At 34.5% G+C, this 17,368-nt stretch overlaps 1 protein-coding gene across 1 annotated transcript; it reads left to right on the forward strand.

Moving 5' to 3' along the window:
* Window positions 1–886: 886 nt before the first annotated feature.
* Window positions 887–17,285, forward strand: LOC100369783 (kelch-like protein 24a). Its single transcript, XM_002737691.2, has 2 exons — window positions 887–1,102; window positions 13,625–17,285. The coding sequence occupies exon 2, from the start codon at window positions 13,638–13,640 to the stop codon at window positions 15,288–15,290; it is 1,653 nt and encodes a 550-aa protein (XP_002737737.2). The 5' UTR covers window positions 887–1,102; window positions 13,625–13,637; the 3' UTR covers window positions 15,291–17,285.
* Window positions 17,286–17,368: the final 83 nt, after the last annotated feature.

Consider the following 17,368-nt stretch of genomic DNA (forward strand, 5'->3'; position numbering starts at 1 on the left):
TTTTATTTTTAAAGCTTTTGTCATAGCTGTCATATGTTTGTACTCTGTTAAGGTTTTTAAAGTGAGTATACTATTCATTAGCACTAACTGTATCAGCTTTACAACTTGATACATCACATTTTGAGAAATTTCTGATTATCTGCTAGTATATTTTAGGATCCGCTTCTTGTGGAATGACATCTTTCCAAATATCTTGTTTATATTTTTTTCGCTAATTTTCAAGGTTTTATTATATTTTTTCCTGGCTAACATAAACTTCCCTCGAACATAACAATTATTTGTTGTTGTTTTTAAACTGCTTTCTAACTCTCCAGCAGTCTCCAACACTTTTATAATTTTTTACGAGTCAGCAGCAGCTGTGCAAATAATATCTGTGAGCTGATATAATATCGAATAACCTGGTGATCCTAAATTGACCTCGCATGAAAATACTGCCGCCTACGGCTGGTCCCGGGATCATTGCGTCGAGGGGAGTTTTGTTAAAGTGTCGTGGTTATATCCTTCGTTCCTTGCGTATTTTTGACATCGCATTCCTATTTTGACATTATTCAAAATATCGACGTCGGTTAATATTTTGGATATTATTAAATACGTGTTTTTTTCTAAGGTGGCTCATAATTTTGTTCCCGTTGCTAGAACCAAAACATTGTTCACACACAATTTCCAAGCCCTTTCTTTTTTAAATGGGCAAACTGTCATTGCCTATCAACTTTGACGGTTCGAGTCCACTTGTAAAATCTTAACACTTGTAGGCTGGAATAATTTTATAATTCTACGTTTGCGTTGCGCAGTCCAAATGTATCGACCGACTACGTATCACGTGACACCGATGATTCTAGAATGGAAATTTCCATTCCAAATAAATACGAAGGGTGTTTAGCGCGGTATTAAAATATCACTCTGTGTAGGCGAGGCAACTAATACGGACAACTATTGTTCTCTGGTCATCAGCGACAAGCGAAATACTACAATACTTGGCTGACCATAATCCCATCGCAACCCCTTGGATCCGATCGAATTGTCTTCTGATTTGATTCGTTGTATTATCATATATTGACACGTGTTGTATTATTGCGTAAACACTAAGAACTATAGTACTAATGTGAGTATATGTCACATCTACAAGTTGTTTTCATCATTGCTTTGTAAATTCAGTTTTGTTCATTTTCTCTACTAGCTGGTACCATCGACCCCCCGCGGTCTGAAGAAGGTTCATTTCAGCAGAATGGGGTTTGTATGTCGGATATCCACCCCAGCTGTTCTACGCATGCGCAGTGTAATTACATGTAGTATTACTATTATGGGTCACGTTGAGTGCAAATGAGGTCACACAACTGTTGGCACAGCCTACATATGTATGGGGTGTCATTATTTGAACATTGTTTAGTTGTTTGATCTTTACTTGGAAACTTGTTTGGTTATTATTTGGTCATAATTCGGTTATTTGGTCTTTATTTAAACTTATTCCATTATTGTGTTATAACTGTAGCATCTTATTGCTATTGTTTCATTATTTCAACTTTATTTCTTAATTGATTCATGATTGTGTAATTGCTACAATATTATTTTGTCATTGTTTCATTATGTTACAATTGGGTCGTTATTTAGACATTATCTTGACATTCAATTATCATAAGATTCGGTTATTTTCACGTCAAAATGTCTTGACATTCGATTCGCTTGACTTGCAATTATCTTGACATTCGATTCGCTTGACTTGCGATTACCTCAACATTCGATTACCTGACCTACATTAGCTGACCCCGCTATACATGTAGTATTCAATCCATAGCCTCCGATAAAGCATTGCTCAAGATGGCAATGCGGCCTTTGTAAAGTTAGCGGGAATTTCTAAACAATGGTCCTTTCACCAACATCCAGGGAACTAACTGAGGTAGTCAGAGCCTGTTGGTTAGAGAATATTACTTCTCCAAATACGATGACTGAAGTGAGGAGGAATTATTACACAGTTTATTGTGACACGGCTGACACGGTCAATAACCGGCCTTTCAGCGGACTTGGTAGTGCCATCACGGTTCCATTTTTAGTAAAAGTTGAACCATGTATCATTCTGATTCTCATTCCCCGGCATTTGGTTTATGGGTACATCTGTTTACTATGAAGAAAGTGCCATCTTGAAAACTGTCTACCAGTTGTCAATTTTGCAGGGCAGCAGCTCAAATTTCACTACTTCAAGTTTATGCATAAATTAACACCCAGGCTAGTTGTCTGTACGATTGCTGTAACACTATTCAACTTAAAACAATGCCCCAACGGCGTTTTGAAGATAAACACATTGTCAATCATCTGTGAAAATTTCAAAACAAAAGGTCAAAGCGCCTACGAGCTACTGTAAAATGACTAATTTTCACTGGGTTTAAATTTCACTGATTTACCATTTCAGGCATATTCAGTGGGTTTTAAATCCACGGTTTCGTCATTTAGATGTGTTCTATGCTAAATTTTACATATTCACTGTGTTTTAATTTAGCGCATTTTTCCAGTCAGCGAAATAAGCTAAATTATAACCCAGTGAATAATTACCCCCTTTACAGTATTTTTAGCTCCGCTGTCGACTTTGTCGAGCGGAGCTTATCATACGAGTGATTGTCCGTCGTTGTCCGTGTCAATGTTTTACTTTTTCGACTTCTTCTTGACAACTACAAGCCTGAATGCTTTGATACTTGGTGTATATGTACCTTGGGTAGACCTCTCTCAGATTTGTTCATTTCATGATGATATCTTCATTTCTCTAATTTTGGTGAATATTTTTGTCATTTTTGGTAAAAAGTGATATTTTCGACTTTTTGTTGAAAACCGCAAGTCCAATTGCTTTGATATTACATATATAGGTATTACATGTGGACCTCTCTCAGATTTGTTCATTTTGTAATGATATCTTTAATTCTCTAATTTTGGTGAATATTTTTGTCATTTTTGGTAAAAAGTGATATTTTCGACTTCTTGTTGAAAACCGCAAGTCCAATTGCTTTGATATAACATATATAGGTACTACATGTGGTTCTAACTCAGATTTGTTCATTTCATGATGATATCTTTAATTCTCTAATTTTGATGAATATTTTTGTAATTTTTGGTAAAAAGTGATATTTTCACCTTCTTGTTAAAAACCGCAAGTCCAATTGCTTTGATATTACATATATAGGTACTACATGTGGACCTCTCTCAGATTTGTTCATTTTGTAATGATATATTTAATTCTCTAATTTTGGTGAATATTTTTGTCATTTTTGGTAAAAAGTGATATTTTTGACTTCTTGTTAAAAACCGCAAGTCCAATTGCTTTGATGTTACATATATAGGTACTACATGTGGTTCTAACTCAGATTTGTTCATTTCATGATGATATATTTAATTCTCTAATTTTGGTGAATATTTTTGTAATTTTTGGTAAAAAGTGATATTTTCCACATCTTGTTGAAAACCGCAAGTCTGATTGTTTTGATACTATACATATTGTTCATTTTTTAATGATACTTTCTGTTCTTTAATTGAAATGTGCATTGCTAACAGCGGAGCTATCTCAGCCGAGAGGCTGCTTGTTTCTGGAATGGAAAGTTCTGGAATGTGCACTAAAAAGAAGCTGAGATAATTGCTAATTTGCATAACAATTCACGCAGTAAGAAGTTTGCTAATGCTCATAATTAAAATGGCTGTTACAGTTTCAAATTTAAATGTATTATTGTTTTGTAAAAAGTTAAATACAGGGCATAATATGGAGATCCCGTCATTTCTTTTTTTCCATCATGTTTTTTGACTCCCATGTGCGAAGCACAAAATGGGAGTCTTTGCAGTTAGTGTGTCTGTATGTGTGTATGTGTGTATGTGTGTATGTGTGTATGTGTGTATGTGTGTGTGTGTGTGTGTATGTGTGTATGTGTGTATGTGTGTGTGTATGTGTGTATGTGTGTCCGACTGTTCCACTGCTATCTCAAGAACCATACATCGGTTTTTGATGAAACTTGGTGCATAGATGCTCTGGGCCAATGCGCAGATTTGATTAGGTTTTGGTAAAAATCCATGCTCGTTAATTACCTAATTTGCATGATAATTAGCTAATTTTTAGCTGTTCTATGACTGTTCCACTGATATCTAAAGAACCACTCATTGGATTTTGATGAAACTTGGTACATAGATGCTCTGAACATATGCGCAGATTTGATTAATTTTTGGTAAAAATCCGTGCATATTAATTACCTAATTTGCATGATAATTAGCTATTTTTTAGTGGTTCCATGACTGTTCCACTGATATCTAAACAACCACTCATTGGATTTTGATGAAACTTGGTACATAGATGCTCTGAACTAATGCTAGGTTTTGATTAGTTTTTGGTAATAATCCGTGGATACTAATTACCTAATTTGCATAATGATTAGTCAATTTTCGGTTTTTCCACTGATATCTCAAGTACTAATCATCACATTTCAATGAAACTTGGTACATAGATGTCATACGACACTGCACAGACCTGATAGTTTTTATGGTAATATCAGTACATATTAATTACCTAATTTGCATAATTAATTAATTTTCAGCATTTGATATAAGTAGTTAGCATTACATTTCAATGAAACTTGGTACTTACATACTCAAGGACTATGCAGAGATTGATTGTTTTCGATAAATATTTGTGCATATTAATCACCTAATTTGCATAATTAGTTAATTTTCAGCTTTTCCACGGGTATCTCAAGTACTAATCATCGCATTTCAATGAAACTTGGTACATAGATCCTTTAGGACTATGCAGAGACCTGATTAGTTTTAGGGTAAATAATTGTGCATATTAATTACCTAATTTGCATAATTAATTTTCAGCTTTTCTACTGATATCTAAAGTACTAATCATCACATTTCAATGAATCTAGAATTATGCAGACCCAATTAGTTTCCGGTAAATATTTGTGCATATTAATCACCTAATTTGCATAATTAACCAACTTTCACACTGATATCTCAGGTACTATACATCACATATCAATGAATGTACATGGATGCTGTAGGACAATAGACAGACCTGAATAATTGTGGGTTAAAATCTGTACATATTAATTACCTAATTTGCATAATTAACCAATTTTAAGCTTTCACACTGATATCTAAAGTACCGTAAAAACTCCAAAATTTCGACCGGTTTTAAATAATTGGTGTTAGAAATGTGACGTGTTTTTAGAGTCAAAATTAAGGTGCATTTTCGGACGGTCGAATTTTTCAGAATAGAAATCAGCAAAAAAAAATGGGGATGATAGACAGTGTGCTTCATTAGTTTTTAAAAAATGCAATGTCCGTCAATTGACGTAAACTTCCTCATGTTTCACGGTAAAAGCAAAGGTCGTGGCCGAGTTGTAACTCAAAATCTAAACAAAGTCATCAATCAGTGAGTATTATGACAAGCAAAACAAAACATCAAGACGCGGAGAAGAGGTCAGCACAAAACTAATAGGTCAAAAGACAAAGCTGTCTCGCACTACCTAGGAAAACTTGCGAATGTTCGAAGTACAGGTACCCATTGGACAAAAGATACATGGAAGTTTAGCAAACGATCTCCCCGACCCAGTGCAATGTATCCGGTTAGAATCAAAGCTCACGTGTCCCTTATTTGAGCACCGTACCGGTGATTTGAGGGACCAAATTCTGCCGTAAATTCGCCCTTGGATTAAAAAATATAATGGGATTTAAGAAAATAAAATGGGACTTTTAAGGTGTATTTTGGCGTCATTTGTCGGACATTTCAATCAATCCTGCCGGCTAAAATACAGTCTAAGTTTTACCGTAGTCATTGACGTCTGTCTATTCAAGAGTACACGTGTATGATTTTTATCGTGACTAGCGTGAGCGGGTAAGCTTCCTTTCGAGAATGAGCTGTTATCACTGTGAACAATGTTAAATTATTCTTCAGATGACCAGTTTATTTTTTAAAAACAACTAATTTTTTTATTTAAAAAAAATCATGCCGTTTTCGCATCATCCAGCTTTTTGATTGGTTAATTAGCGATTTGACCTATTTGACCTAAGAGAACATGGCGGATATCCTACAGCATCAAACGTTTATACGAGACCGGAATCATTCGCTTACGATGAAACTAAGTTGACTTTTATTTGTATTTCATAACCATTCAACAAATTTATTTTGTGTACATTATTATAATCACTACTGAGTACAGTAATAATCAACAATTCAGAAACGCAGCATGCCGAGATTTTTGTGTTCGTTTTTATTTGAAACTTCGTTTATTTAGAATATATTTTCGTTACCAATAAAATAAAAATCTCTCAGTCAATCAGAAACCCGGATTCATGCCTTTGAGGAAGGTCCCGTTTGAATGCTCACATCGGTTTTTTTTTCGTTTGGGGGAAAACTAAAACTGGTCGCAATTTTCGAATAAGAATGAGTCGGCAATTTTTAGTGGAGTCGAAAATTTGGAGGTAAATAAAACACCGAAACCCGGCAAATAAATAGGCGGTCAAATTTTTAGAGGGGTCGAAATTTTGGAGTTTTCGCGGTGCTAATTATTCCATTTCAATGAAACTTAGTACAAAGATGCTCTAGGACAATGTACAAACCTAATTAGTTTGGGGTAAAAATCTATTCATATTAATTCCCTAATAAGCATAATAATTCATAATTTTTTGGTTCTAATCACATTTCAATTAAACTTGGAGACATAGATTTTCTGTTACATTGCGCAGACCTCATTAGTTTTACACTCAAATCTGGTCATATTAATTTTCTGATTTGCATAATTAGTTTTCAGCTAAGTAATTTCGAATTATATTTAATGTGTCTCCAATACTCTCAGCACATGGGAGTTCTTTCTAAGCTTTCTTTGATTTTAATTATTTATGTACAGCCTTGGTAAATCTTGCTAAGCATTCAAAAGTGATAATTTTGCACCTGTTTGTTTGAGTATGTTCCACTATTCACAATTCTACACAATTTCAACAGTCTATAGCAAAGACTTTTTAGATAATAAAAAGCAAAAAAAAAATCACTCCCAAGTGCCCACGAACCTGTAATGTGTAGGCTTCAAAGAAGGAATTTAGCTTAGAAGAGTACAGTTCAGGAAATATTTTGTTTTCTGTTTGTTCATGTTGATGTTTTGTTTTTTTGTACTTGCAAGCATTCCCCTGATTCAAAGGAGAATGCATTTTATTATTATGACAGACACATCAATACAGTTTAATGTGATAATTTTTCATTTTTACGGTTTCACACTTTGACTGATGTTGACTTTCAGTTAATTACACAACTACAAAGATTAGTTTGTCTGTATCAAGCCATTTTGCAAATACAGTAGAATTCATCTATCGTTATACCAAATATAACGATAACATATCTGTAGTTGTATGACTAAATGGCTGGTAGTCAGTTAAGTTTATCCATGTATCTCATAATGTGCACAATATGTTAATGTAATATTGGTTATTGCATGCCAGGGAAACCTAAATCACTAACATGTAGATGAACTTTTTTCAGTGATATACAAGTTTCTATTCTAAAACAGATGTTTTCAGAATATGTGTCTTCTATATAATTTATACAATAAATAACGTTTTTGTACAAGTATCATACAATAGTTTGAAATTACTTATGGATGTGGTTTATAGTGTTTCTTTAATTAAAAGTGTGTGAACTGCATTTCTATGTCTGTCTTAAAGAACTCTGACTAGTGTCATCAAATATTTAAGTTGTTGTGATTGACAAGGTGATTTGAAACTCTTTTGGGTTGAATGATTTTGTAAAGATGAATAATTTAACTTTATGCCACAGCCATATTGACGAAGATGAGTATTCACCAATCCATACTTGACCATGACAGTGATCCAGTGTGGATGTACACCTCACCCAGTGTGGAAGTGATGTACACCTCACCAAGTGTGGAAGTGATGTACATGTACACCTCACCAAGTATGGAAGTGATGTACACCTCACCCATTGTGGATGTGATGTACACCTCGCCCAGCGTGGATGTGATGTACACCTCACCGAGTGTGGATGTGATGTACACCTCACCCAGTGTGGAAGTGAAGTACACCTCACCGAGTGTGGATGTGATGTACACCTCACCCAGTGTGGATGTGATGTACACGTACCTCACCCAGTGTGGATGTGATGTACACCTCACCCAGTGTGGATGTGATGTATACCTCACCCAGTGTGGATGTGATGTATACCTCACCCAGTGTGGATGTGATGTACACGTACCTCACCGAGTGTGGATGTGATGTACACCTCACCCAGTGTGGATGTGATGTACACCTCACCCAGTGTGGATGTGATGTACACCTCACCCAGTGTGGATGTGATGTACACCTCACCCAGTGTGGATGTGATGTACACCTCACCCAGTGTGGATGTGATGTACATCTCACCCAGTGTGGATGTGATGTACACCTCACCCAGTGTGGATGTGATGTACACCTCACCCAGTGTGGATGTGGTGTACACCTCAGCCAGTGTGGATGTGGTGTATACCTCATCCAGTGTGGATGTGATGTACACCTCGCACACCCAGTGTGGATGTGATTTACACCTCGCACACCCAGTGTGGATATGATGTGCACCTCACCCAGTGTGGATGTGGTGTACACCTCACCCAGTGTGGATGCTATGTACACCTCACCCAGTGTGGATGTGATGTACACCTCACCCAGTGTGGATGTGATGTACACCTCACCCAGTGTGGATGCTATGTACACCTCACCCAGTGTGGATGTGATGTACACCTCGCCCAGTGTGGAAGTGATGTACACCTCACCCAGTGTGGATGTGATGTACACCTCACCCAGCGTGGATGTGATGTACACCTCACCCAGTCGATGCCTGTTTCTGGTGATTATGCACACCAGTTAAATACTTGATGGAAACTCACTAACAGTTTTATGTGTTATTACTTCCCTTAATAGTGTGCCTTGTACATACATAAACATTGAAAGTCAAAAATGGTATGACCACTTCAAAAACCTAAATTCAGACAAAACAGAAACAGACTTGCACATACATGAAGAGCTAAAACAAATGGAAACATTAAATATACCCCATGATAAATTAAATCAAAGTATATCCCAGCTTGAAATTCACACAGCTATAAATAACCTAAAAAATGGTAAATCTCCAGCTGTAGATAAAATTACTAATGAAATGATAAAGGCAGGCAGACATATACTAATCAGTCCATTACAAAAGCTATTCAATTTTAAATAATTCTAACTACTGGCCATTTTCCAGATTGCTGGAATCTAGGTATAATAACACCCATATTTAAAAAAGGAGATAAATGTGACCCCGGAAACTACAGAGGAATAACTTTAATTAATACATTAAGCAAGCTTTTCACTGCAATTTTAAAAAATAGACTAATAAGTCATATGAAAGATAATAACACGTTAGTCAAGGAACAAATTGGTTTTATGCCAAAATTCAGCACTAGAGATCACATATTTGTAACTAAAACAATTATTGACAAAATATCTGACGAATTGGAAAAACCTATTTGCATGTTTTATTGATTTCAGGAAAGCCTTCGATTCCATCTGGCATCTTGGCTTATTGTACAAACTCAGAAAACATGACATTTCAGGAAAATTCTATAAAATAATAAAATCCATTAATCTAAACTCAGTGGGTTGTGTTAAATTAAAACATGGAACAACCAAGAAATTCCCTGTAAAAAGAGGTATAAGACAAGGCGACGGACTAAGTCCATTACTATTCAACCTCTACATAAATGACAGCAAACATCATATAGACTCATCTGACAAATGACCCACCTACCTTACTAAACAATCACCTTTCATGCCTACTCTATGCTGATGATTTATTAATTCTCTCACAGACAAAACAGGGCCTACAGAATGCTTTAAATGCACTATCTACATACTGCCATAAATGGAAATTAGAGATAAATATAACAAAATCAAAAGTAATCATATTCATTAAATCTGGCAAACTATTTAAAAAAATTAAATTTCATGTAAAAAACCAGAAACTAGAAATAGTATCAAATTATGCTTATCTTGGAATTAAACTACATTCAACTGGAAAACTTGACATGGCACAAATAGATTTAAAAAACAGGGCTATGAAAGCAAGTTTCAAAATTAAACAATTACTTCTGAAAACAATTTCCCTATAAAAATATATTTGAAAATGTTTGATACAATCATCAAACCCATTCTTTTGTATTGCAGTGAGATATGGACATCCAACTTCATCAATTCAAAGAAATTTATGTTAGACACCTCTTCTCCAATGGAGAAACTTCATGTGAAGTTTTGTAAATTCCTATTGAAGGTAAACTGCAAAGCAACAAACTTGGCATGCATGCTAGAATTGGGCAGATACCCTCTGATTCTCTCTAGCATAAAGCAAATGCTAAAATATTGGCTTAAAATAAATAAAATGCCCCATAACACACTGGTGGCAGAAGCATTCAGTCTTGGAAACCATTTAGATAGTCAGAATACCCAAAATTGGGTCACCGGCGTTAAAAACATTTTCAATCTACTTGATGTAGATGCCAATGATGACAATATCATAAGCACAGTGTCTGACAAATTAAAAAGTATGTACACTGAACTTGCTAAAAATGAAATGCATGATGACAATAAAGGAAAAAATCATAAAAACAAACTCCGTACATACAGGCTACTAAAAACTGATAATATTTTTGAAAAATATTTAGAAGTTGTTAAAAACCCATCACATAGAGCTGCAATGACAAAATTAAGAATCAGTGCGCACGTTTTACAGATAGAAACAGGAAGACACAGCAACATAGATATATCCAATAGAAAATGTCCCATTTGTAAAACTAATGAAGTAGAGGATGAAATACACTTTCTTCTAAATTGTAAATTATACATAAATGAAAGAAACGATATATTCAAAGAATTAAAAATACAGCCTAACAATACCAATAGAGAGAAATTAGAAACTCTTCTAAATAACAAAGATGAAAAACTGATTCTCAAAATATCAAAATACATTCACAAATGTTTTCTTATGAGAAAAGAAAATATACAGAGATTGCCAGCTGCCCTGAAAATATAATGCATTCTTACATTTATATGTAAACTATTTATTTACTACTTTGTCAAAGACTTTTTTTTTAATAGTTATTTTTTCTTATTCGGTTATACTTTTATTTATTGTTGTTGTATTTTAAATTTATATTTTCTGTATCCTTTAATCTTTATTGTATGTTAGTCCAGATCTCAATGGAGATAGGTTGACAATAAAGTTATTACATACATAATTTTTCTATGGGCTCCACCACATGACCAATTTTACTGAAATGACGACTCAAATTGTATATTATGTGACATAGCCATGTGTAGGGTCACCTCTGTCTGTGCAATTGTGTCTAAGATTTGATCATCTCTATGTTGTTATATTCAAAATCACAGATATGCTCGCCTTCAAAAATACAAAATATATTCAGGTTTATTTACATATTTATGCAGAGGGACAGATCTGATTGTATTTCTTTGCAGTAAAAAAATTGGCGTATAATATTGGTGAAAGGTGTCTTATATAACTACATGTATACACCAGAGTTTGGTGTGTTTTATACAAGTCTCATCTAATCAAAAAGACTTGACTTGGCAAGCCAGTTCTCATCATTGAAGTGTTCACGAATAAAGTGTTAAGGCCAGTCCACAAGATCCAATTTTTTTGATGTTAAAATAGGTGTTTCTACAATCCAATTTATCTGAACAGATCAATCTGATCATACAGCTTAGATTAAATGAACATGCTTGTAACTGCGATTTAAGTTTATAAATATTTATGTTTATAAATAGTTTACAAAATTACACTGAATTCAACAAAGCTATGTACGATACATTATTAACTATTTGTAAATGTTTATTAGTCTTTGTTTGAACAAACAAAATGGTGACATAAATTCAAACTTCATCAGTTTGTCTGTCCATAGTCATATTTCACAACCCTCTGTTCTGTGCATAATACTTTATGTGTGACAAATGCACATCTAATTTGATTCAAAATCACCAACTGGCAAACATTTTTTGTTATGGTCAGTTTTCATTAAAATTTGATAGAAGTTGTATCGTGAAGATGCATATTCATGCCAATCTGTTTTATTATCATAAAAAAATGTTCAACTGGCAGCCATCTTGTGTTTTTTTGTTGGAAAAATCATGAACATGCTAAGTTGTTAAAATTTGATGTCAGTTTGTTTCATAATCAGATCAAAGATATCCGACTGGCAGCCATTTGACCATGACCAATATATCTGTCACCAGTGTACTGTTTATTTCTTTGGCCATTGTCTCATCATTGTACTTTGGCAGAAATCCCACTATAAACCTGTATTAACTGTTGACAAAAGCAAATACAATAACACATGCGTTTACATGGTAAATGAAATGCAAAGTGGTGTGATATAAGCTGTGGTGTGTTATAAGACTGTAATGCAAATTGATGGATGCAGCTTATTGCATCCAATCAAATCAATAAATTTAAATTTATGTCAAATTCTGCTTTCGCTGAAACGATCAAGCATGGGTTCACAAGGACGGCCATGGAAATCGAACGATGCATTTTCATTAATATTTAGCACATGTTTCATAAATACATGTAATTTCATTGAAGATGGCCATCTGGCATCCATTTTTCATTTTGGTATGTACATTTTACGAGTATTGATACATATGCATGATGGTTCTTTATTTGACTGAATCAAAGATGGTCTACTGCTGGTAATCTTGCATTTTAGCCGGGCTACTGTACTCTGATATCCAGGTACCGTTCATGTTTTTTGTCACAGCATAATACAATGTACATGTCAATTAGTTTGTAGTCGATCAATTTGTTCTCTAATATGTTCATAGATCACTTAGGATAACATAGTGAGTCTGATTGCAAATGAATTGATAAATTGCAAAATTTCATCTTGAGAAGTATTTTAGCTTGTACAGATTACAATTAGGAGTGTGATGAAATTTTAACTGACACAAGTTGTATACTGCTAAAGGATCGCCAATAAGTGACTGTACATGTATATGTCATATTTCAATCAATTTAGATAAGTCTGATATTCCATGGACATGCATCTGGAGTCAAATATATTATCTTGTATATTATCAGAGATGTTCTGCTTAAAAGTAGAATTTTAAATACAATGTATGATTGTTTTTGTGCTATGCTCATTTCTCATGAAATTGTGAAGTGGCCTAATTTGCCGCCATGAAAACACTGTCATTGGATAAACCCATAATAAATACTAGTAATTTGAGTAAAACGGCAAGAATATATACAAATATATATATATATATATAAGTAATATCATATAAAATTTTGACAGTGTTCTATTCGATTAGGCAATTTTAAAGTCAATTAATAAATTTGTTGATATTAGTCAAGACTGACTTTGCAGCCATCTTGCTTTTTGGCCATATTATCTTGAGCATGAATAACATTTTTCCTAATTGCAACAGGGACTATGTATGTCATATTGTATGGCTGTTTGAATTGATGTTGATTGTTGTGCTTAGCACCTGCATGAATAATCTAAGCATTTTGTTATATTTTTAGTATATCTAAATATTTATATATATTTTTTTTTATATATAGATAAGTTCTTGGGATGGAAGATAAATTAGACAAGTCATCTCTGGATTATCTTGATAAATTCTTTCCATCAGAACTTTTAGCAGGATTTGAAGAACTCAGAAAACATGGTACTCTAACTGATGTAGTACTGAGAGTTCAGGATGAAGAGTTCCATTGTCACCGCACACTCCTTGCTGTTAGTAGTCCGTACTTTAGAGCAATGTTTACTGGAGGTATGCTTGAGAGCTCAGCCAATAATGTGACCATCCACAATATAGAATCTAACACTATGAAGACCGTCCTGGATTATATTTACTCAGGTCGTGTTTCTATAACAATGAACACAAGCCAACAACTGTTGGAGGCAGCTAGTCTGTTTCAGTTTCCAAGATTGATAGAAGCATGTGCATCATTTCTCCAAGGTGAACTGCAACCTAGCAACTGCATCAATGTTTATCATTTGGCTGAATTGTATGGATGTTCTACTTTAGCCGAGGTAGCCAGAAATTTCACACTGAGACATTTCATTGACGTTACACACTACAGCGAGTTCTTACAGTTGTCTGTGGATCAGTTGAGATGCTTCTTACAAGATGATCAGTTAGTGTATGCAGGAATAGATAATCTGATCAGAGCCATCAAAACATGGATAGAATATGATGAAACAAGAAGTAATTATACCAAGGAATTATTGGAAATGTGGAAAGAACCAAGCCAAGTGTTGAATGAAATACAGCACTCAACAAATGTTAACAAACTTTCCAACTATGAAGTTATGTTATTATTTGGTGATTATTGGGAAATACCAGGCAAATCACTTTCTAAATGCCCTGTGAAATGTTATGATCCAGTCAGAAAAGTCTTCTATGCATTGGAATCAGTTCCGAACACTGTTGCAGCAAGAGATTACATGAATGCTGCTGCTGTAGATGACGCAGTAGTAGTTGGCATGAGAACAGGGAAGTTTATGGTTTACTACCCATCTAGTGGTAAGTGGGAGATGGTTGCCAAGTATCTTGTGACTCCATTGTTTGGTAATACCATAGTTGCTATGGGTAACAATGTTTACATCTCTGGAAGAGATGGGCATTTCTTTTGTTATAATATGGAGACAAAGAAACTAGTAAGCAAAGCAGATCTGTTATCCCCAGTTAGAAACTGCTGCATGATAACACTCGGTGGTAGAGTATACGTGCTAGGAGGGAACACAAGTGGAGATTTATATGCAACAGGCGTTGATTTAGTTCAGTGTTACAACCCAGTCAATGATAAATGGCAACTTTGTAGCCCACTACCAGAAAAGTGTACAAATTGTGCTGCAGTTGTCTTGAATGGGTTAATCTACGTGATTGGTGCTAACTGTAGAGAGCATTCAGAATCAACCAATAGAGTTTATCGGTACAACCAAACAACAGACTCGTGGTGCAGGATTGCTGATTTTACTATACCTCGTCAGTGTTTTGGTGCAGTGGTTTGCAACGGGAAGATATACATCACAGGAGGAGTTGATGTAATCGGGAATCAATCGCAGCATGAAATACCTGTACAGGAAGTTGAATGTTATGATCCAGTCACAGATGAATGGAGCATTGTAGATACATTGTCAATTTCTATTGCAAATCATACCTGTATTGCCCTACCATGGTCAAAAACAAACCCAGAACTGGGGTTAGGCAGTGAAGAATAAACTGCGTGATCAGGAAAAGCACTACCGTATTCACGCATCTCAAACAGAAGCACATTTGCTTGTATACTGATTAAGTCAGTAAAACATTCTTTTTTAATCATGCATGCTATACACAGATAAGTCATGATTTCACGTTGGTAATGCACAGGCGGTTTCTATGACGACACTTGAAATTCCCCTGAAAACTGCTTGAATGAAGAAAATTTTTTTCTTGCATTAATCAATGCTCATCAATTACTTTTCTGAGAACTTTTGAAAAGTTAACATTCATTCATTTGTATAATATGTACCGTATGTAAATCGAACAAAAATATATCATGTTTTATTTGACATTTTCTTTTGGCAGTTTTCCTATTCTGAATTAATAGCGAAGGAACAAGTGTTCTATGGTTATAAATTTGTTATGTGTTAGCTCACAGGAATGTAGCGACAATGGCTTTGTGTTGTGCCAATGTTTGAAGGATGTATTTATCTTATAATTGAATGTACTGGTAATGCCAATTTTAATTTAAAAACTCACATTTTGATGACTATTTCAAATTTGGGATGATTGGTTTTAGTGTTTAGAAAGTCGTAAATGCAAGTACGACAAAAATCATCAAAATTGATCTGCAACTAATTATTAGAGTTAAGGTATCTAACTACTGTAATTCGCTTGGAATTTATTTTTGCTGAAGCAATGATTCAGTAAATATACCTTTTTTTCTATATTTTACATTCAACTCATCAAAAGTCAGTGAAAATAAATTCCACACAAATCACCCAAAAAGTCTTTTCAGCGAAAATTAATTGCAGCGAAAATAAAGTATTCTACAGTACCTTGAAGCATGATGGTTAATTGGATTAATTATTAGTTTATATTCTTACTGGACGCATGTAGCCGGTAACAGCCACTGGTGGCGCTGTATACAATCAAAACCTATTGAGGCTTGCCTGCACTCATTCAGATTTGAGTGTAAAAGCCAGAAACTGGTTAAAATTTGGGGATCATATTTAGTATGATAGAAAGCGTGTACAGTCATCAAATTAGATAGAGTTGGGGGGGGGGGGGTTAAGACCGAATATTCGTGATTCCTGCATTCATAATAAATGCTTTCTATTAATAATTGCACTTTCAAATAATAATATTCATGAATTATGTCTACGTCATAACTTTGTTAAAGTTTATTAGCATATTGTGTACGCAGTGCGCATGTTTTAGTTCCTTTTTTCGTATTCCACAATCACTGCGTCATCAGTTTGGTCAATTGCAATTTGACAAACCTCATTGAGGGTGCTGATCGTTATTTGTATTTGAAGCCCACACACATAAGCAAAGCTACCAGATATACACAAGCTAACAAGCCACACTAACCCAGCAACTGCATGCTCAGCAAAAGATTTGTACACATTTCTACAATGTCATACTCTGTAATATGCAATTGCAATTCTGGTTCCCCAATAACTATGGGTTAAAGAGACAATGTGCAACAGCAGACAGATTAGTTGATTAAACAAGAACAATAGTATTCTATGATTCCATGGTACAATTCCAGGTAATGTTTTTTTACTTCTATGTCAAACTGTTTTGTCAAAAGAGGGCATGACTGTGTACGAGATAGACTTTTATTTTGTTTTGAGAGTTCCAATCCATTCATTGGATTAATTTGTGTCAACAGAATTGAGTCCTTGTGAAATAAGGTCTGCATCTAAATACACTTTACAAAATTTCTTTCATTGTTTTTGATTCTTTCCTATGTTTTGATTTGCCATTTACTTTTATTGTGATTATGACTTGTGCAAACACGATATGATAAATTTCACAACATGGGGAGACTGATGGTTCCCATGGTTTTTATTTAAATAACCATACTCTGGAAAATTAAATGGTTGACCTGCACAACAAAAATTTCAGTTTTGTGATTGTCATGTGCATATCAAAGAGTACATTAATGCATGAATTTGTTATATTCATGGTACTAAATAAAGTGATGAAATAAATTGAAGTGAACTCAACTCATTGTAACTGGTAGGTAAAGCTGAAACTGTGTGCATTGCTTGATAACTCATTTCCTGTTTAGTAGTATACATGCATGCAT

This window comes from Saccoglossus kowalevskii, chromosome 1 (assembly GCF_978046115.1).
Source record: "Saccoglossus kowalevskii chromosome 1, keSacKowa6.1, whole genome shotgun sequence".
NCBI classification, from domain to species: Eukaryota; Metazoa; Hemichordata; class Enteropneusta; family Harrimaniidae; genus Saccoglossus; species Saccoglossus kowalevskii.